This window comes from Prionailurus viverrinus, chromosome A2, assembly GCF_022837055.1.
Source record: "Prionailurus viverrinus isolate Anna chromosome A2, UM_Priviv_1.0, whole genome shotgun sequence".
Lineage (NCBI taxonomy): Eukaryota > Metazoa > Chordata > Mammalia > Carnivora > Felidae > Prionailurus > Prionailurus viverrinus.
In genome coordinates this window covers 2505414-2525964 of record NC_062562.1, presented here as the reverse complement: position 1 = coordinate 2525964, position 20551 = coordinate 2505414, and the positions used below count along the sequence as shown (strand labels likewise).

The 20551-nt window shown below is 57.0% G+C and overlaps 1 protein-coding gene across 10 annotated transcripts; it reads left to right on the top strand.

Moving 5' to 3' along the window:
• Positions 1 to 341: 341 nt before the first annotated feature.
• On the top strand, positions 342 to 20173 carry PLIN3 (perilipin 3). Of its 10 annotated transcripts, XM_047848890.1 has the most exons (9): positions 406 to 437; positions 2457 to 2600; positions 3142 to 3226; positions 6833 to 7031; positions 7173 to 7255; positions 10416 to 10713; positions 15240 to 15439; positions 16808 to 16933; positions 18757 to 20172. In XM_047848890.1, the coding sequence occupies exons 3-9, from the start codon at positions 3158 to 3160 to the stop codon at positions 19099 to 19101; spliced, it is 1320 nt and encodes a 439-aa protein (XP_047704846.1). In that variant the 5' UTR covers positions 406 to 437; positions 2457 to 2600; positions 3142 to 3157; the 3' UTR covers positions 19102 to 20172. The 10 variants fall into 10 exon arrangements, with proteins under 10 accessions (XP_047704851.1, XP_047704853.1, XP_047704844.1 ...); XM_047848895.1 differs by lacking the exon at positions 2457 to 2600 and having other exon boundaries at positions 342 to 437; positions 18760 to 20173; XM_047848897.1 differs by lacking the exon at positions 2457 to 2600 and having other exon boundaries at positions 344 to 437; positions 3142 to 3217; positions 18757 to 20173.
• The last annotated feature ends 378 nt before the right edge of the window (positions 20174 to 20551 follow it).

The following is a 20551-nucleotide window of genomic DNA, read 5'->3' as shown; positions in this document are numbered from 1 at the left end:
GGCTCCATCACCTTCTCAGGGTTGGGACTCGGTTCCTGACGCGACGGGGCATCAGGCAACGATCTCTGGGGTTCTCACGGCCCCTGGAGAAAAGGGGGGACTGGGGAGGGGGTGGGGATCCCAGAACCTGGATCACACCTCCCTGCGCCGAGTTCATAGGATCCCGAGGTCGGGAGGGGCGCCCTTTCGACTCAGACAGAGGGCGGATCGCGCGCGCGCCCAGCAGAAGTCCGGGCCTTCCTGGACTTCACTTGTGGCTCCAACGTCCCGGACCGAGCGGGGCCGAGACCTGACGGCGGGCAGCCTCCCGATACGATTGGTCCTCCGGCCCGTCACTCCTGAGCGCCCGCCCCCTTGAGTGTAAAAGCCTCCCCAGGGGGTCAGCCCCAGACGGTTTCCGAGCTGGCTGTCGCGCCTTGCACGTCCCGCTGACCGCGGTGAGAGGTGGGGGGGCCCCATGGAGGCGGGGGGCGAGGTCCGCCGAGTCCCGGGGCGTCCCAGGGGAGGAAGGAGAGGGGAGGGCCTTCCTGGGGACTCGGCTGCTCTCTTCGGCCTGGGGAGGGGTCTCCAGCCCTGGCTGAGCTTTCTTGTCTCTTTCAGTGCCCCACCCCCCACCCCCCACTCAAAAAAAATCCAATTTCTGGAACACAGTCAGACTTTCAAACTCTCTCCTCTCAGTTCCTGAGACTTTTTTAGGGGGAGGCAGAAAGAGCCCCTAGAAGTGGCAGTATTAAGGCGGGGGGGGGGGCGGTAAAGTCCCCATTATAAAACACATCCTCTCTAAACAAAAACAAAAACTGTGCTTGCTTTGCAAACGCAGTTTGGAGGCGAGCAGCGGCAGCCTGTCCTGCACAGGAAATCGGCCCTCCCGGGGCTTTAGGGCGCCCCTACCCCTCCTCCTCCGCCCCCAACCGGGGGACTGTCTTTCTGCCTGGCAAAGCCCCCTTTCCAGCAAATGGATTTGCCAACTGGGGGCTTAACTCCTCCCACACCCCGGTTTCTGGTCGCCCAGCTAGCTGACCCTGGGGAGCTCGCGGGCGGCCCCCGCTCCCCCCCTCCCTTGGGTGGGTGTGGCCAATGGGTTGCTCTAGGCGGCTGGGAAGGCCTACCCATTACCTGAGTCCTTGAGACCTATGTCAGGATTGAGTCCAAGGGCCGGGCCTGGGGCCTCGGTGTCTGGGAACTTTGGAAGTTGTATCTTAGCATGCCCTGGCGGCTGGACGTCTGCGCAACTGCAGCGTTTCAGCTGACTCTTGTTCTGGGGGCTGGAGCCGGCTGCAGACTGGTTGCAGACCCCAGGGACTTTGCGGGGGCGCTGACATCTGCAATGCGCCCCCCGCCCCTTGGTTAAACCCGCGCCAGGAGGGATCGATGGGCAAAGGGAATGGGAGAATGGGCCTCCAAGGTGCCCAGGTGAGCTCAGGCTCCGGGGAAGGTGGGGGAAATCATGGGACTCGTGATGATCACCAGGGGCAAGTGCACCTGCTGGCCCCACTTCCCAGCTGGGGACCTTGGTAACAAGCAGGAGCTCCTTCCTGACTGGCTTCGCATGTGTGTGAGATGGTTCTGTTTATTGACCACCTACTACGTGCTAGGCACTGAGCTAAGCGCCACATGTGCAGTCCCTCTGCCGATCTGCAGGGACTCCGAGCTGGGAACGCTTATCCTCATTTTACAGATGGGGCAGGCAAGGCTCTGCCAGAGGGTGCTGCTCTCCCAAGCTCCCACCGCTAGCGAGTTGCAAATTGGACCCCAGAACTGGTGCTCTCGGGACATCCGTTCGCTGGATTGTGCCTGGGGGGACAGGGCAGTGCGGCGGCCAGGTGGCCGGGCCCCCTTCCTCTAGAAGGAAAGACTCAGAATCAAGGTCAGGGGTTCACAACAGGCTCCTCCCAGAAATACAGGAAGAACCAGCCTCAAGGCGGGCTCTACCTTTAGCGCCATTTCGCAGGTGAGGGGGCTGAGGCCAGGGGAGAGGAGGCTCCTTGCTCAACCAAGTATAGCACAGGCACAGCTGGGACTCTTGCCATCTGGGTCTGACACCCACCTGCCCTCGCCTGGCCAGAAAAATGGAGCGCACCTGGGGCTCCCGTCCTACCTTGCAAACGTGTGCAGGAGACTCACCTGGGGAGCCTCCCTGGCCACTCCGGAGCCTGACTTGGTCTGCAGTGGGGGCAGGCACTGTCTCTCTCTCTCTCTCTCTCTCTCTCTGTGTGTGTGTGTGTGTGTGTCAATGTTTATTTTTGAGAGAGCTCGAGTGGGAGGGGGACAGAGGATCCAAAGTGGGCTCTGTGCTGACAGATCCCATGAACCCTGAGATTGTGACCTGAGCCACAGTCAGATGCTCAAAGGACTGAGCCACCGAGGGGCTCCATATTTTTTTTTCTTTTTAATGCTTAGCTTTTTTTTTTTTTTTTTTTTTTTGAACTGGTAATATTACCTACCTGGCTCCAAAGTCAGAGGCCTGCCCCAGCCACCTGATCTTCCCTGAAAGGTGGCCACTGTTAACAGTTTCCTGTGTCTGGAGATTCTGTGCCAGCAGGACATCTTTGCCGCCCCACCCCCACCTTTCGTCCCTGAAGGTCTCCGGCCAATTACATGTAGGTCTCTGTAGCCACTAGCCGGGGCTGTGCCCCGTCTTCTCAAGGCCCCTTCTGCTGGGAAACCGGGTTGTTTCCAGTGCCTTGTTGTGGCCGACAACAGGTATACACCTCTGCCCGTGTGGCAGTGCAGGTGAGGGACCAGCCCCTGCAGGTCTCTGGGTCAAGGGGAAGATGGCTCTTGAAAGCAGGTAGCCATCGGCGAATTGCTGTCCACAGAGGTTTTGCACCCCAGGTGCCTCCCCGAAGTGTTGATAAAGTGGAACCCTTGGCGTTGGCCTTGAAGGTGTGGCCCTGGAAACAGCTGCATCAGCAGCACCTGAGAGCTTTTTAGAAGCAGACTCGGGTCCCCACCCCAGCCCTGCTGAACCGGCACCCGCATCTGCGCGGGCCCACGGGTGCACGTGAAGGATTGGGAGGCAGGGCCCTAAAAAACGGGGGGGAGAGGGGGGAGGTCGCAGGGCAGATGTGAACCCGGACTTCCTCCTGGGGGGAGGGACAGGGCACGCTGTACCCTGACTGATCCGTGCGTCTGCCACAGTGCCTGTTCCTGAGAAATGTCTGGCAACGGGACAGAAGCCACCGTCAGCAGCAGCCCGGTGACAGCGGAAGAACCGGTACAGCAGGTGAGGGAGGTGGGGGGGGCGGGGCCTGCTGGTAGCACGTGGAGGTCAATGGGGATCTTTCTGCGGGTGAGGGTCCCTCACCCGCACCCCGGACACGGACACGTGTCTCACGGGTGGGGGTGGGGGCAGAACCGGAAACCCCAGAGGCTTGGGGGAGAGCAGGGCTCCGCCCCGAATCGCCCGTCACCCTGGGTTTGCCTGTTCCGGGCATTCCCTGTAAGTGGAGTCCTGCGATCTGAGACCCCTTCGTGTCTGGCTTCTCCCCCCGAGCATCATGTTTTTGGGGGCGTACCCACATCGTGGGTCGTCCGTGCTTCGTTCTTTGCTTGAAGCCGAGGTAAAACGACACTTAACAACGACACAAATACCGTGCTGAATTGTGCGCGGTTCAGCGGCGTTGAGTACCTTGGCCACGTGCAACCGCCACGGCCATCTAGTTCCGGAAGCTTTTCCTCCCCCCAGATGGAAACGCCATCCCCGTTACCAGTCATTCCCATTGCCTTCCCCTCCTCCCCAGCCCCTGGCCCCCACTAATCTCAGTTTACCTATTCTGGACATTGCAGAGTGAATTTGATAAATTCACTTTTATAAATTCACTCTGCAATGTCCAGAATAGGTAAACTGAGATTTACCTTTTATGGTAAATTTATGGTAAATTTAAGGTAATTTACCTATTACCTTTTATGTTAGGTACCTCGTGAGTGAAATCCCGCAGGATTTGTCTTTTCGATTTCCTTCCTTTAAAAACTGTGTGTGTGTGTTGGGGCGCCTGGGTGGCGCAGTCGGTTAAGCGTCTGACTTCAGCCAGGTCACCATCTCGCGGTCCGTGAGTTCGAGCCCCGCGTCGGGCTCTGGGCTGATGGCTCAGAGCCTGGAGCCTGTTTCCAATTCTGTGTCTCCCTCTCTCTCTGCCCCTCCCCCATTCATGCTCTGTCTCTCTCTGTCCCAAAAATAAATAAACGTTAAAAAAAAAAAAAAATTTAAAAACTGTGTGTGTGTGTGTGTGTGTGTGTGTGTGTGTGTGTGTGGAGGGGGGGTGGTGTGGTGGGGTCGGGGGAGGTGCAGAGCTAGTCACGGGGCTCCAACTTGCAAACCGCGAGATCATGACCTGAGCCGAAATCGAGTCGGACGCTTAACCTACTGAGCTGCCCCAGGCGCCCTCCTTCCTTTTAAAAAAAATTTTTTTTTTAATGTTTATTTATTTTTGAGAGAGAGAGAGAGACAGAGTGTGTGAGAGGTGGAGGGGCAGAGAGAGAAGGAGTCACAGAATCCGAAGCAGGCTCCAGGCTCTGAGCTGTCAGCACAGAGCCCAACTCGGGGCTCGAGCTCACGAACTGTGAGATCATGACCTGAGACAAAATCAAGAGTCAGATGCTTAACCCACCGAGCCACCCAGGCATCCCTGATTTTTTTTTTTTTTTTTTTTTAAGTAAACTCTACTCCAAACACAGAGCTCGAATTCACGAGCCCAAGATCAAGAGTCCCATGTTCTCCAGGAGCCAGCCAGGTGCCCTGAGACTATGAATTTTTTAAAACCTACCTTATACCATACTTTTTTTTTTTTTTTTTTTACTTTAATCCACTCACCAAATGATGGACATCTGGGTTGTTTCCACCTAACTTGGCCGTCAGGAATGCTGTGAACCTTCATGGGCGAGTCTTGTGTGGATGTGTGAGTCTTGTCCCTGGGGTAGATTCCTAAAAGCAGAGTTGCTGGATTACCCAGGAGATCGGTGATTAAGTCCTGAAGAGACCTCGTGGGTAAACCCTGGAGGCAGACGGTCTAAGGCCCAGAGTGGCCGCTGCCTGGTTTTGTGATCTTGGGTGACTTACTCAACCCCTCCATGCCTCAGTTAACCCTTCTGTAAAATGGAATAACATGCCCCACCTCCCGGGACTGGCGGTTAAGTGCGTTCAAATGCGAGTTCACACGGTGCCTGTGAGTCTTCTGCCGGTGTCTTCACACGAGTGATCTTTGCAACTCCTACTGAACGGGAATGGATGCCCGCCCCCATGTTATGGGTGGGGAAACTGAGCCTCTGTCCCAGCTACTCAGTTCTGCTCCCATAGGCTAAGAGCAGCCATATTCAATATGTAAATGAACAGGGGCGTGGCTGTCAATAAAACTTTATTTACAAAACCAGCCGGCAACGGAATATTAGCCACATAAAGGAATGGAGCACAGACACCTGCCACCATGTGGATGGACCCGGAGGATGCTGTGCACAGTGACAGAAGCCAGACAGAAGGCCATGTCCTGTGTGACCCCACTCACGGGGGTCCCTAGAGGAGTCCTGTCACAGAGACAGAGTGTAGATGGTGGGAGCCGGGGCTGGAGGCAGGGAGTCCATATTTCGTGGGGACAGAGCCTCAGTTTGGGGACAAGTTCTGGAGACGGATGGCTGGGGGTGGCTGCGTGACAGTGTGCGTGAGCTTGACGCCACTGAGCTGCGCACTTAGAAACGGTTAAGATGAGGGGCACCTAATGGCCCAGCTGGTTAAGCGTCCAACTCTTGGCTTCAGCTCAGGTCATGATTTCACAGTTCGTGGGTTCAAGCCCCACATCGGCTCCGTGATCACAGTGTGGAACCTGCTTGTGATTCTCTCTCTCCCTCTCCTCTGCCCCTCTCCTACTCATGTTCTCTCTCTCCTTCTCTCTCTCTCTCAAAATAAACTTTTAAAATTAAAAAAAAAAAAAAAACCCTAACACTGATACATGCTACCATATGGAGCACGGACCTTGAACACACAACCCTCAGGAAGGGAACCAGACATGAGAAGCCCCACGGGGTGGGAGTCCACATGTGTGAAACGCCCAGAACAGGCTCATCCACAGACAGGAAGTGGATTCCTGGGTGCTAGGGTGGGGGGAAACAAGGAGTGACCATTCTGGGAGTGATGACAAAGTTCTAGAATTAGCTGCTATGGTTGTACGACCTTGTGAAAACACTAAAACCCTCCAAATTGTGCTTGCTTTTTTTTTTTATATATTTGTTTAAATTGCGTTTTTAAATGGTGGCATTAATGGTGTGTGAATTACTTCAATAGAGCTGTTAGGAAAAAACAGACAAGAATAAGAAAATCACAGGGCGCCTGGGTGGCTCAGTTAAGCGTCCAATTTCGGGCTCAGGTCATGATCTTGCGGTTCGGGAGTTCAAGCTGCGCGTCGGGCTCTGTGCTGACGGCTCAGACCCTGGAGCCTGCTTCGGATTCTATGTCTCCCTCTCTCTCTCTTCCTCCCCTGCTCACACTCTGTGTCTCGGTCTCTCTCTCAAAAATAAATAATTAAAAAAAAATTTTTTTTTTTTAAATAAGAAAATCAGGTGTGGGCCCCCCACGGGCTGTAGCTTGCCGACCCCAGCTGCGCAGGGCTCTCGTCTCTGGTCACTGGCCCACAGTGGGTGTCAAGTGCACGTTCAAACAGATGAGGGGGAGGGGCTGCGATAAACGAAGCCCAGAGCGGAAGGAACCCCCAGGCCCCGGCTGGTGCAACCACGTGGCCACAAAGCAAGCGCGGGCCGGGCCGTTTCCTGGCCGGGAGGAAATTCGAAATCGCAGGGCACCCCAAGTCCCAGGCGCGGCCCCCTGAGTTGCCTGTCCCCGTAGCCGAGCGTGGTGGACCGCGTGGCCGGCATGCCCCTCATCAGCTCCACCTGCAACATGGTGTCGGCGGCCTACGCCTCCACCAAGGAGAGCCACCCCCACGTCAAGACCGTCTGCGACGCGGCCGAGAAAGGCGTGAAGACCCTCACGGCGGCCGCCATCAGCGGGGCGCAGCCCCTCCTCTCCAAGCTGGAACCCCAGAGTAAGCAAAGCCCCGGCGAGCACGGAGCCTACCTCTTGGCTGTTTGGCGGGGTTGGGGGGGGGGGGTCGCTGCCCCTCCCCGGCCCCGAGGGGCGTGCCCGCGCCCCAGTCTCGATTTCTGCCTCGCCCCGTCTCTTGCAGTCACGTCAGCCAGTGAGTACGCCCACAGGGGGCTGGACAAGCTGGAGGAGAATCTGCCCATCCTGCAGCAGCAGACGGAGAAGGTAACTGACCTCCACCATCGGGAGCCCCAGGGGGGGCGGGGGCTCAGCCGGGGAGTGTGGGGTCCCATCTCAGCGAGAACAGACACGCGCGACCACTTCCTCCCCGACCCCTCTTGGGTCTGTCCCCACCACCCTCACTGGAAGAATGCTCTGAACACCAGCCAGCTCTGTTCGACCCCCCCCCCCCCCCCTGCGCTGTGCCTCTCACCCTGCCTGGGGCAAAAACACGCCAGCCTCCGTACTCAGGGTTCAGTAACATCAGTACCCGTGGGCACCGGACACGGTGATAGAAACAGAGTGCTTGCCCTTGTGGAACTTGCATTCAGGGGAGAGCCGGGGATGGGGGGAAGCAAATACTGTGAACACCTCCGTCTCCGTCCCACCCCGGGACCTTTGCACGTGCACTTCCTTCTTCATGAACCCGACTCTCAGGCCTCCGTTCTCATCCCACGCCTTCAGAGGCCTTCCCTTCTCTCTTAAAGAAGGTCCTTCTAGCTCAGCTCTGTCCAGAACCGTCTCTGATGTACATGTCCGTTCCCTGCGCCGCGTCCCGTGTGGAAACTACCAGCCGTCTGTGGCTGCCGAGCCCTTGGAAGGTTGGCCGGCGTGGCTGCGAAACTCAACGACTAATTTTAAATGGAAATGGCTGCAGGTGGCCAGCAGCCAGCATCGTTCTGGCACACCGGCGCCGCTTTCCTGAGCTCTGAGTCACAACCCGCACAACGAGCTCCTTTAAAAGCCCACGGTTCAGTGGTTCGGGCGTATTCACACCGTGGAGCCGTCGCCACCCATTTTAGAACATTCCATCACCCAGACACCTCACGTCCCTTAGCCGTTATTCTCCTTCCTGCCAAACGCCCCGGCCCCCACGAGCCCCCTTCCCGTCCGTGGATGAGCCCGTTCTGGACGTTTCACACGGGGACTCACACACCTGTGTGGCCTCTTGAGTCCGGTTCCCTCTCTGAGCGGCGTGGGTTCGGGTCCGCCCGCGGGGGCGGCGGGGGTGGGCGCCTCGCTCCTGCTCGCGGCTGAGGGACGTGCGCGTGCGCGGTGGAGGCACCTGAGGGACGTGCGCATGCGCGGTGGACACGTTCCTCCGTGGACGTGCGCGTGCGCGGTGGACACGTTCCTCCGTGGACGTGCGCGTGCGCGGTGGCCGTGTGCTTATTCCTGCCTCCGCCACGGACACGTAGGTGGTTCCCGCTTCTTGGCTATAATAACAATGCTATTATTATTAATAATATAGCCAAAAGTATTGGCTATAATAATACTTTAGTTTTTTTTTACGACATGAAATTTATTGTCTTTAACCGTTTCTAAGTGCACAGCTCCGGGGCATCAAGCGCGCTCACGTTGTCCTGCAGCTCCCCTTGCCCCCCGCCGCCATCCGTCTCCAGAACTTTCCATCTCCCCAAACCGAGACGCTGTCCCCATGAAGCACGGACTCCCCACCCCTGGCTCCCACCATCCACTCTCTGACTCGGTGGACGGGACTCCTCTGGGGACCCCCTGTGCGTGGGGTCACGCAGGATGTGTCCTTCTGTGTCTGGCTTCTGTCCCTGCGCACAGTGGCTTCCAGGTCCATCCACGTGGTGGCAGGTGGTAGGATGTCTTTTTAAGGCCGGACGAGATTCCAATGTGCAGATGCACCACGTTTATTTTTTCACCTGTCAGTGGCTTGCTTCCACCTTTTGGCGATTGTGAGTCACGTGTCCAAGTTGCGTTGGCTTGTAAGTTTGCCGCCCTCTGAACGGCTTTTTAGCTGCCGCTCCGTCTCCCCGAGTGGCGTAAGGGCACAGACTGCTTCTTGCTCTGTCTGGTGCCCATCATATAGCCTGGCACGTAGTGGACGCTCAGTCTCCGCTTTTGCCGTGTGGGACCATTAACAGGCTGGGCATTGAAGGTGGAAATTGCCCAGTTCACAGAAGAATGGAAAAATATTGGCATGAGCCACCTCCTAAGGGCTGGGCACTCGTGTCCTTCTGTCCTGCTGGTGCCACATGAGGCCAACATTCCTTCCGTTTATAGAAGGGATGAGCTCAGGGTGACATTCTACGAGGCCATCCAACGGAGCCCCTCCCAGCTCTTGACTTAGAGACACAGCGCTGTCCAGACTCCAGGCCTTATGAGGTCACCCCCTAACACACACACACACCAGGAAATGGCAGCGTTCCCGGTTTCTATGGGATGTGGCAGTGCCACAGCTGGGGTTCGAACTTGGGCCGGCATGAGCTACGTGACCGCCCCCGTGGGCACCTTTCTCCACCCAAAAGAAACCAATTCTGGGGACCTAGGTGGCTCAGTCAGTTAAGAGTTCAACTTCAGCTCAGATCATGATCTCACGGTTCGTGAGTTCAAGCCCCATGTTGGGCTCTGTGCTGACAGCTCAGAACCCGGACCCTGCTTGGGATTCTGTGTCTCCCTCTCTCTCTGCCCCTTCCCCACTGGCACTCTGTCTCAAAAACAAGAAGAACTAAATCCCATGGACACGAGAGGTCTAGGTGTCTGGCAGGATGCCAACTTGAAAGAGTGGGAGTGGGAGTGGTTGGTTGGTAACTTTCCCCAGAGTTCTGTGCACATAGATCTGCTTAGATTCCAGAAGATCAACACTCGTTGATCCACAAATGCCCACCGCGTGCTGGACCCGCTTCTCCTGGGATATACGAGCCTGGGGGAGGGGCAGAGAGAGAGAGAGGGAGACACAAGCCAAAGCAGGCTCCAAGCTCTGAGCTGTCAGTGCAGAGCCTAACGCAAGGCTCAAACCCACGAACCGCGAGATCGTGACCTGAGTCACGTGACCTGAGTCGGACACTCCACTGAGCCACCCAGGCGCCCCCTTAATTACCTCTTTAAATAGTCACATCCTGAGGTCTTCGGGATTACGGTTCACACTGCGGCCCGTAACACTGTGGATGAGGAAACGGAAGCACAGAGAGGTGGAGTGAGTTACCTGAGGCCACACAGCTAGGACCTATCAAACCAGGATGCAACCCAGGCTCTGGAGCTCAGGACCTTCCCTGCCAGACTCAGTGTTGACCCCTGTGTGTTCGCCCAGGAGGGGGCAGCCCTCCCTTTGACCTCCCCGGAGGTTGGGGCGCAGGGGTGGGGGGACCCAGGTATGAAGGGAGGACGGGGGTGCTGATGCCGGCCTGTGTTCCAGGTTCTGGCAGACACCAAGGAGCTGGTCTCGTCCAAGGTCTCGGGGGCCCGAGAAGCCGTGTCCAACACCGTGTCCAGCGCCAAGGACACAGTGGCCACCCGAGTGACGGAGGCGGTCGATGTGACCCGAGGTGCTGTGCGGACTGGTGTGGATGCCACCAAGTCTGTGGTGGCCAGTGGCGTCCAGTCGGTCATGGGCTCCCGGGTGGGCCAGGTGGTGCTGAGCGGGGTGGACACAATGCTGGGCAAGTCCGAGGAATGGATGGACAACCACCTGCCCATGACGGACGCTGAGCTCGGTGAGTGCGGCCCTGGGGCCCGGACCCCTCCCCAGACCTCCCCCCTCCTTGCGGCCACCTAGGGTGTGTCCCTCAGTGCCATATCAACCCTGCCGTGTCTCCTTGAACCTGCGGCCACCTGGGCCAGGGCGGTGGCCTCCACCCTGGCCCCCGATGTCTGTTCTCTTTGAAGCAACCACCAGAGGGCCCCCGTGAGCACCGCAGTCAGGTGCTGACCTCTGCCCACAGCCTTTCAGGGCTCTGCCCTCCCCTCATTCATTCCACTCCGGCCATGCTTCCGCCCCAGGGCCCTTGCACCAGCTATCCCCTCTACTGGAAACGTCCTCCCCCTAGACATCGGGAAGGGTAGTTCCTTTCTGCCTGCAGCTCTGTGCTTCAAGGCCACCTTCCCAGTGAAGCCTCCACAGTTGCCGTCTCCCTCGTCCATACTGTGTCCTAAAACCTGCCCCCCACCCCCTCCTCACTGGGCTCTGGTTTTTCTGCCTGGCACTTCTCATCACTTCCACGAAGCGGACGCTTCTGTCTTGGTCTTACTGCCGTGCCCCTTGTCTAGGACGGGGCCTGGTGCTCAGTAGGCATTCAACCCCAAGCGTAAAATCACTCTCCTCTGTCGCTCCCCTCACCCCCCGCCCCAGGCATTTATCTGTCCATTCAGATGTTCCTTGAGCACCTGCCTCCTGACTGTCTTTCAAGTCCTGGGGGGATACATCAGTGCACAGAATTCTGCCCTCAAGGAACTCACTGTATAAAGTATAAGGAAGTCAGGTCAAAGGAGAGAATTCCAGGAGGAGGGTGGGGTAGATGTTTCTGAGACGGTGAATGGAGGGAGGGAGGGAGGGAGGGAGCAAGCTGCATGGCTGTCAGGGCAGAGAGAGGTGTAGAAAACAAAGGTCCTGGGGCAGGACCTGCCTGGTGTGTTAGAGAAACAGGCAGAGTGGCCGAGGGAGAGAGGGGGAGGAGGGGAGGGCCAGGGGAGGGGACAGGGCAGGTCTGCAGGGCCTTTGGCGGCGTGGGGAGGACTTGGGCTTTTCCCCTGGGGAGGTGGGAGTCCTGGCGGGCTGTGGGCAGAGGAAGCGGAACTTGATTGGGTGCTCACGGGCGCCCCCTGGTGGCCGCTGCGGGGAGGACGGACGGGCGGACGGTGCCGGTGAAGGCAGGAGCCCAGCGGATCCAGGGCAGGACGGAGGGTACCCTGCTGGTCCCTGGGGGCGTGATGGGGGCTAGGCCAGGCGGGAGCAGGAATGAAGACAGACAAGCGGGGGATGAAACTGTTGAGACAAAGCAGCCGGTCTTATCTGTGGTCCACAGTCCTCTTGTGGTCCTGTCCCCACATTCTGGGGGCAGCCGTCCTTTGGACATTTTTGTTTTGGTTTTTCATCCTTTGCATATTCGTGAAGGACTTTTGCCACACCGCGATGCGGACTCTGGTGCCCACGGCAACGAGGGCCCGTGGGGCTGCGTGTAGGTTAGACACCGTGCTCCATCCGACTTTGGCCAGAGACAGATGTCCTCAGACACTACCCAGCATCCCCTGTGGGGCAGACTCACCTCCCAGGTGAGACACCCTCCGTCACCTGTTCTGCAACATTCATGCAAAGGGAACCATGTGGTTCCCTGGTGGGTTAGCACCTCTGTTGACGATTGGAATTGCAAAACGTCACTATTCTAAGTATCTCTTCTTTCTCTGTTAGCTGGGGAACTTCCCTGGGGAAAGTTCTCTGTTGCACTGTTAATCACCCCAGGTACAGCTCGCGGAGGAAACACAGAGCGCGGGGCTAGCTGGTTGGAACGCGCAGACTTACATGACATATTCTAATGCTACGCATTTGCTTTATCAACATTTCACTTGTCCCATTGCTTTTGGCCAGCTGGAGGCCCTCCTCGAGTTGGCTCTGCGTCTCCGTGATCCTCCCTGGGAATCCTCAGTGCAAAGTGGTAGTCGTTGGCTTTCTGGAGAAACTCGATGATTCAGGCGGGCTGGTGATCTTAAGCCCTGAAGCATGTGGTTTGAATGCAGATGTCCTGTGTCCTTTGAGTGTCCAAAACCTGACCTTGAAACTTTTTTTTTTCCCCGTGTTTACTTTTTGAAAAAGAGAGAGCAAGGGAGGGGCAGGGAGAAGGAGACATAGAATCCAAAGCAGGCTCCAGACTCTCAGCTGTCAGCACAGAACCTGACGCGAGGCCTGAACTCACAAACTGTGAGATCGTGACGTGAGTCAAAGTCGGACGCTTAACCGACTGAGCCACCCAGGCGCCCCTGTGACCCTGAACCTCTTGAAGGAAGGGACCTGCCGGCCGATAGTAGGTGCTGAAGTCAGGTAGAGTCAGCCGTGGGAGCAGCAATGTCTGCCTGGAGGAAGGTCTTGAACCAGGCCGGAGGCCACTGCGGAGAACGGATCCGTCTGACCAGCGATGCTTTTTTGTACTTTCTGTCCACCCACTAAGGATGAGGTCACTGTGCACACGGGTGCTCGTGGTACTGGGGTGGCCTGTGGGTGAAGGTAGGAGTTTGTAGCCGCGTGGCGGAACCAGGCATGTGCTCAGGGACTCAGACCATGAAAAGAGCCCCCTTTCCTCCCTCTCCTCCTCCCCTCTGCCAAGGGCACCTGCCAGCTCCACAGGGCCCTGCCAGCTGGCTCAGACGTGCTGGGATCCTGCCAGACATCCTGGCCTAAAACAGCAGAGCCACATTCACTTCCAAGGGCAGCGCCCCAGGGCCCCTGGGGGCCACGGAGAAGTTCTGGACTGCAGTAGGGCAGGTTGAGAACGTTGCTAGTGTGGGTTAGTCTTTGCAACCCGCCTTGGGTGGGGGGATGGGAAGGTCGGTTTTTCTCGAAACGCAGGTCGTTTTCTCTGCCCGAGTGTCCCACGTGTATGCTTGCTGTTCTCTTTTTTTTTAATGTTTGTTTATTTTAAGGTCGGGGAGGGGGGGGCGCAGAGGGAGAAGGGGAGAGAATCCCAAGCAGACCCCACTCTGTCAGTGCAGAGCCCAGCTTGGGGCTTGAACTCACAAACCGTGAGATCATGACCTGGGCCAAAATCAAGAGTCGGCCGCTTAATCGACTGAGCCCGCTCCCCCCCCCCCTCCAGGCACCCCTGCTGTTCATTTTTGAAATGTCATGAAATGACATTCTCCCCAGCCGACTGTATCAGACTACCCCCCCACTCCACACCTGGCCCACCACCTGCATTTGTAAATAAAGTTTTATTGGCACACAGCCACGCCCATCTGCGTCCGTGTTGTCTGAGCCCTTCTGCAGGACAGCTGGAGAGCTGAGTAGGGCCAGTGTAACTGCTTGTGAAAACAAAAATATTGGCCGTCTGGCCCCGTGCCAAAAAAGTTGATCCACCCCTGGGTTAGAGTCTGTTCTTCTGGAATGTTTAGCGTTTGTAGAAACCGCTGAAATCCCCCGATCGAAGGCTAACCTTGATTGAGCTGTGGGTCAACAGCAGCCTGTGGGATTTCCTTCCTTTACTTTCTGTCTCTTGTTGATGGAGCAGTGCCTGGCCCGAAGCAGCGGCAAAAATACGTGTTTAAAATGGGGACCTCACTTAATCAGGCTCTTCCTGCCCCACCAGAGGTCATCCATTGTGTTACCCTGGCCGTGTGTTCGTGCTCCCTGTGCTATTTATTTAACACCCTTCTTTTTTTTTAAAAAAAATTTTTTTTTCAACGTTTATTTATTTTTGAGACAGAGAGAGACAGAGCATGAACGGGGGAGGGGCAGAGAGAGAAGGAGACACAGTATCAGAAACAGGCTCCAGGCTCTGAGCCATCAGCCCAGAGCCCGACGTGGGGCTCGAACTCACGGACCGCGAGATCGTGACCTGGCTGAAGTCGGACGCTTACCGACTGCGCCACCCAGGCGCCCCTTAACACCCTTCTTTAAATCAGCTTTTCAAGGTTCTTTTAGAAAGACGGGTATTATCACTTACTGAAAACAGAAAGCCAAATCATCTGCTATAAACCGCTAGCAAAAATCGCGAAATGCTCACTTGTGCGCCTTTTTTGACGCAAGTAGCTCAGATTCCACAATTCAGGCACCTCTGACTCGGGTGGCCCTACAGAAGGGGAAACTGAGGCTGCGTGGCACAATCACTTTAGAGCAGGGGGTGGTAAACATTTTCTTAATCAGATCGGTAAATATTTTTGGCTTCGTGGGTCAGTTTTTGTTGCAACTACTTAGGTCTGTTAGCACAGAAGATAGGTAAATGAACGGGCGTGACCGTGTGCCAATAAAACTTTGTTCCTAGGTTCAAGTGGTATTTGGCCCGAGGGCCGGGGTTTGCAGACCCTCGTGCCCTTCCAAGGCCTCTCGATCTTGGGAACTGGGGTTCTCGTCATGCCCATTTTGCAGATGGGGAAAAGCAAGGCGGGGGACCCCTTCGCTCCAAGGCTCCACAGCTTGCGAGGGGCACAACTTGGCCAGGTGCGTGCAGGCCCGAGGGCCGCTCGCCGAAGCCGGAGCGGCACACGCGGCCGGGTCCCGGCCCTCACGGCGCCTGTCCTTCCTTCCTCCCTGCAGCCCGCCTCGCCACGTCCCTGGAGGGCTTCGACATCGCGTCGGTGCAGCAGCAGCGGCAGGAGCAGAGCTACTTCGTGCGTCTGGGCTCCCTCTCGGAGCGGCTGCGCCAGCGGGCCTACGCGCACTCTCTGGGCAAACTGCAGCTGACCCGGCAGCGGGCCCAGGAGGCCCTGCTCCACCTGGCACAGGCACTCAGCCTGGTGAGGCCCCGCCCCTGCCCCGGGGGCTCCGCCCACACCCCCAGTCCCCGCCCACAACCCCCCAGCCCCCGCCCCCGCCACTTTGCTGTCACATCCTGCCCCTTCCTGCCAGGCTTTTTTCTATCTGTTCTCTAAGGAGCTGAATTCCTATTTCTCTCTCTCTCTCTCTCTCTCTCTCTCTCTCTCTCTCTCTCTTTGCTGAGCTTCCTGTACTGAGTGCTAGCTCCTCCCTCTTTTTTTTTTTTTTTTTCTTTTTCTGTAGAGAGAGGAGGGGAGGGGCAGAGAGAGAATCCCAAGCAGGTTCTGCCCTGTCGGCTCAGAGCCACGAACTGAGCTGAAATCAAGAGTCGGACGCTTAACTGACTGAGCCACCCAGGCGCCCCCCCCCCCGCCTTTTTCTTTAATTAAATTTTTTTTTTCTTTTAGTGTTTATTTACTTTTGAGAGAGAAAGGGAGAAAGAGAGCGAGCATGAGCAGGGGAGGGACAGAGAGGGACAGAGACACAGACTCCCAAGCTGGCTCCAGGCTCTGAGCCGTCAGCACAGGGTCCGATGCGGGGCTTGAACTCACAAACGGCGAGATGACCTGAGCCGAAATCAGAGGCTTAAGCGACTGAGCCACCCAGGTGCCCCTCCTCCCTCTTTTTCTTCAATTTTTGATTGGGGTAAGATTGGCCACTTTTAACCATTTCCAAGCGCACAGCTCAGCGGCATCAGGCACGCTCACACTGTCGTGCACCTGCCCCCGCCATCCGTCTCCAGAACTTTCCGTCTCCCTAGACCGAGACTCTGTCCCCATGAAGCACGGACTCCCCACCCTGGCTCCCACCATCTACTCTCTGACTCGGTGGATGGGACTCCTCTGGGGACCCCCTGTGCCTGGGGTCACGCGGGACGTGTCCTTCTGTGTCTGGCTCCTGTCACCGCGCACAGTGTCCTCCGGGTCCCTCCACGCGGTAGCAGGTGGCAGGACGTCCTGACTTTTTAAGGCTGAATAACATTCCATTGAAACGGTTTTCAAGGCTCTGCTACATTCCGTTGGCCAAAGCCAGTCTCGGGGCCGGGCCCAGTCACAAGGAGCAGCAGACGAAATGGGAGGAGGTGCAGGGAATGTGTGGTCCCTCCCTTTGCAAGCGGCACATATGTGCCCCTGTCGGTGACGAGACCACAGCGGGGAGAGCATACGTGAGCACAGTGCCCCGCTTTCCTCCCCTTCACAGACCACCTCCTCCCGGATAAAAGGACGACTCTGTGGGCCTCTCTCCGGACTCCTGCCTCTCCTGGGACGCGTGTGGGGCTCCGCGGGCATTGGCCAGGGGCTGGAGGCAACCTCTCACTCTCTCTCTCTCTCCCCCCTCCCCTGCTCCAGATGGAAACCGTCAAGCACGGAGTCGATCAGAAGCTGGTGGACGGTCAGGAGAAACTGCACCAGATGTGGCTCAGCTGGAACCAGAAGGAGCTCCGGGGCACCGAGGAGAACCCAGCCAAACCAGAGGTACCAACGTGGGGTCCCTGTGCGATCCTTAGGGCCCTGACTTCCTTCCTTCTCCGCGCCTCTGTCGGATGGACCTACCTGCCTGGAAGGCTTTCCACAGCCTCTCCAGCCATTTACCACCTTTAGGACGTGACGGCACCTCTTCCAGGAAGCCCACCTTGATTTCCTCCTTTAGGTGTGGGTGTTGCTTTGAACTGCAGGACACTTGTGACGCCTCTCCACCTGCTGAACTCTAAACCCTGCTGTGTTTCCCTTCTCCTTGTCCCAGCGCCAACGTGTCCACTACGAATGGGGGGGCGTCACTCAGCTGTGAGCAGGAGTGAGGCGCCCACACCTGCCGCCCCACGAACGGGCCCTGAACACCCGACGCTCAGGGAGGGAACCAGACACGAGAGGCCCCACGGGGTGTGAGTCCACGTGTGTGAAACGCCCCGAACAGGCTCATCCACAGACGGGAAGGGGCTCAGGCTGTCAGAGGCTTGGGGAGGGGGTCAGGACGGACTGCTTCAGGGGGAGGAGGCTTCTTTGGTGGGTGATGGAATGTTCTGGAATTCGAGGCAGTGGTTGCACAACCTTGTGAATGTACTAACAACCACGGAACTATATACTTAAAAGGGTGAATTTTCTGGTCCGTGAGTTACATACGTCTATAAAAGAAATTGAGTTGCTACATAAAGCACATAGTAAACCCTTCAAAAAATGGCATTTGTGAAGATATCACCTGCTGTCTCTGCAGGTGCAAAATTGTTAGCATTCAGACCCAAACCACCTACATCCGCCTCCCTCTCCCTTCTCCCCCACCGCTGACCATGGCAACCTCGAGATGTGGGGGTTGACTCTGGTCGGCACCTCCCTGTCAGGTTCAAGTCCCCACCCCGCGCTCTGATGGCGGGTTGAGGGCAAAGTCCTGCCTCCCAGCCTGCTCTCTTCCCCCCCTGTGGTGGGGGTGGGGTGTTAAGGTCCCGATGCACGCATTTACACTTCCGTCTCCCCCACCACACAGCTCCTGCCTGGAAAGTTCTTCCAGACGTCCTCTTAAAAAAAACCTGAAAAACGTCTTGAGATATAAAAAAAAAAAAAAAGCTTTATTGAGATATAATTCACATGCTATACAGTTCACCCATGCGGATGATGCAGTGGTTTTTTGCGTGTTCACAGGGCTGTGCGAACATCGCCACAGTGCATTTAGAACGTTCCCACCAACCCCAAAGGAGATCTTGTCCCCGTTTTAGCAGACGCTCTTTGTCCCCAGCACCCACGAACCCCCTTCCTGTCTGTGGATGAGCCTGTTCTGGCCGTTTCACATTCTGTGGGGCCTCCCGTGTCTGGTTCCCTCCCTGAGGGTCGTGTGTTCAGGGTCCGACTGCGGGGCAGCAGGGGTGGGCGCCTCGCTCCCCCTCGAGGCCCAGTGACGTTCCCCTGTGTGGGTTTTGTTTACCCGTTTACAAGTCGATGGGCTTCTGGGTTGTCTCCACTTTTGCCTCCTGTGGATCACGTCCTGTGACCAGCCCCAGCCCGTGTATGGTCGCGTGTCTCCATTTCTCTTGGGTAGATACCTAGAAATGGAACGGATCGCTAGTCCTATGGAAACTCTTAACGTTTTGAGGGACCACCGGACTGTCTTCCGAAGTGACTGTGCCTCTTTTTCACTTTGGGGTCTATGTCACTTGGCTCAAAACTCAAATAGAGCTGGGATCCCAAACCACCGTGCTGGACGGGCTCGCCAAGGAAAGGTTTTCTGGAAGGTGGGCAGGAGAACCCCCACTTTCTCTCCCCGGGCTTTGGATCCCAAAACATGGTCCTGACTGTCCGCCCCTTCCCAGCAGGTGGAGTCCCAGACGCTTACCATGTGTCGCGACATTGCCCAGCAGCTGCAGAACACCTGTGCCTCGCTGGGCTCCAGCATCCAGGGGCTGCCCTCCCACGTGAAGGACCAGGTTCAGCAGGCTCGCCACCAGGTGGAGGGCCTCCAGGCCACCTTTTCTGGCGTCCATTCCTTCCAGGACCTGTCCAGCACTATCCTGACGCAGAGCCGAGAGCAGGTGGCCAAGGCCCGAGAGGCCCTTGACCACATGGTTGAGTACGTGGCCCAGAACACGCCCATCATGTGGCTGGTGGGACCCTTTGCCCCGGGAGTCGCTGAGAAGGCCCCAGAGGAGAAGAAATAGGACAGTCAGAAGGGGGCTCGAGGGACCTAGTCTTTCCCTGAGGGGTCAGCACGAGCGCTGGACCCTCCGCCCCCTCGCCTCGCTTGGAACGTGTTTCTTCCCTTCCTCCCGGCCCATCTCAGCTACCACGTCGGGGAGCGCCCTCTGCCTCCTCGGAGGAAGCACTGCCTGCCTTCATCAGTCATTAGGGGGAGGTTCCCAGAAACAGATTTTTTCTAGAGGGCCCTCAGGCCCCCTCCAAATTTTTTCTTCTTAGAAACAAAGGCTAGGTTTCTTACATCCCACCTGTGCTATATCAAGGCCCCTGGATATCCGCCTTTAGCTAACGGACTTGGACTTCTGGCTTGCGAAGTGGCTCTTCTGGGGTGTGGGGTGGAGGCGGAACCGCTGAGACCCATTCCGGAGCAGACGGGGGGCGGGGGGCCCTGGGGCCTGCCCGGCCGTTCGCGGGCGCCTGGAGTGTCACCGTTGCCTTAATAAATCTCACCTGCAGCGGAGTACAGGCTGTGTGCGCACGCGCATGCGTTCCCAGGAGCTGAGCGACGCGGCGTCCGCGGGTGGCCGCCTCGGCCCGCTTCCCTGCTCGGCTCGCGAGGACGGGAACAGGACAGGGCCAGATCCGGAGTGGGGCTCAGAGCTCTCGTCCAGCCCCTGGGACAGGAGAAGAGCGGGGCGGGAGGATCCTTCACCTCCCCCACCGCCGCCAGGCCACGCGCTGCGGTGTGCGACGCTTAGGAGACCGAGCCACGCAGGCGCCACTAAAACCTGCCACTCTTTTTAGAGTAGACCTGAACGCTTCTCATCAGGAGAAAGAAATCGTAGCTCTGGCAGACATTAACGTCTCGTGCCCGTTTTGCAATATACACACGTACCAAATCACTGTGTTCTACCCCTAACACGGATTCCGTGCTCTATGTGGATCGTGTCTCAATTTTTCAAGAAGGTTGAACACGTTTGGGGGCAATACAAGAAAAAGAACATGCAAGTACAAATTCAAAATTAGACACAACGGGGGCGCCTGGGTGGCTCAGTCGGTCGAGCGTCCGACTTCGGCTCAGGTCATGATCTCGCGGTCCGTGAGTTCACGATCTCGCGAGATCTCGAGTGATCTCGCGTGAGTTCGAGCCCCGCGTCGGGCTCTGTGCTGACCGCTCAGAGCCTGGAGCCTGTTTCGGATTCTGTGTCTTCCTCTCTCTCTGCCTTTCCCCCGCTCATGCTCTGTCTCTCTCACTCTCAAACATGAATAAATGTTAAAAAAAAAAAAAAATTAAAAAAAAATTAGATACAACAGAAACCCTGCCTCTCAAACTTAATGATGAATACTTCCTACATGCAGTCCCCGTACAAAGTGATTATAGTACAAGCACAAGCCCTCACCATCCAAAGAGCCGGGTGTTTGCTTGTGTGCTGGCCCGGCCCACGAGCTAAGGACACTTTACATTTTTCTTTA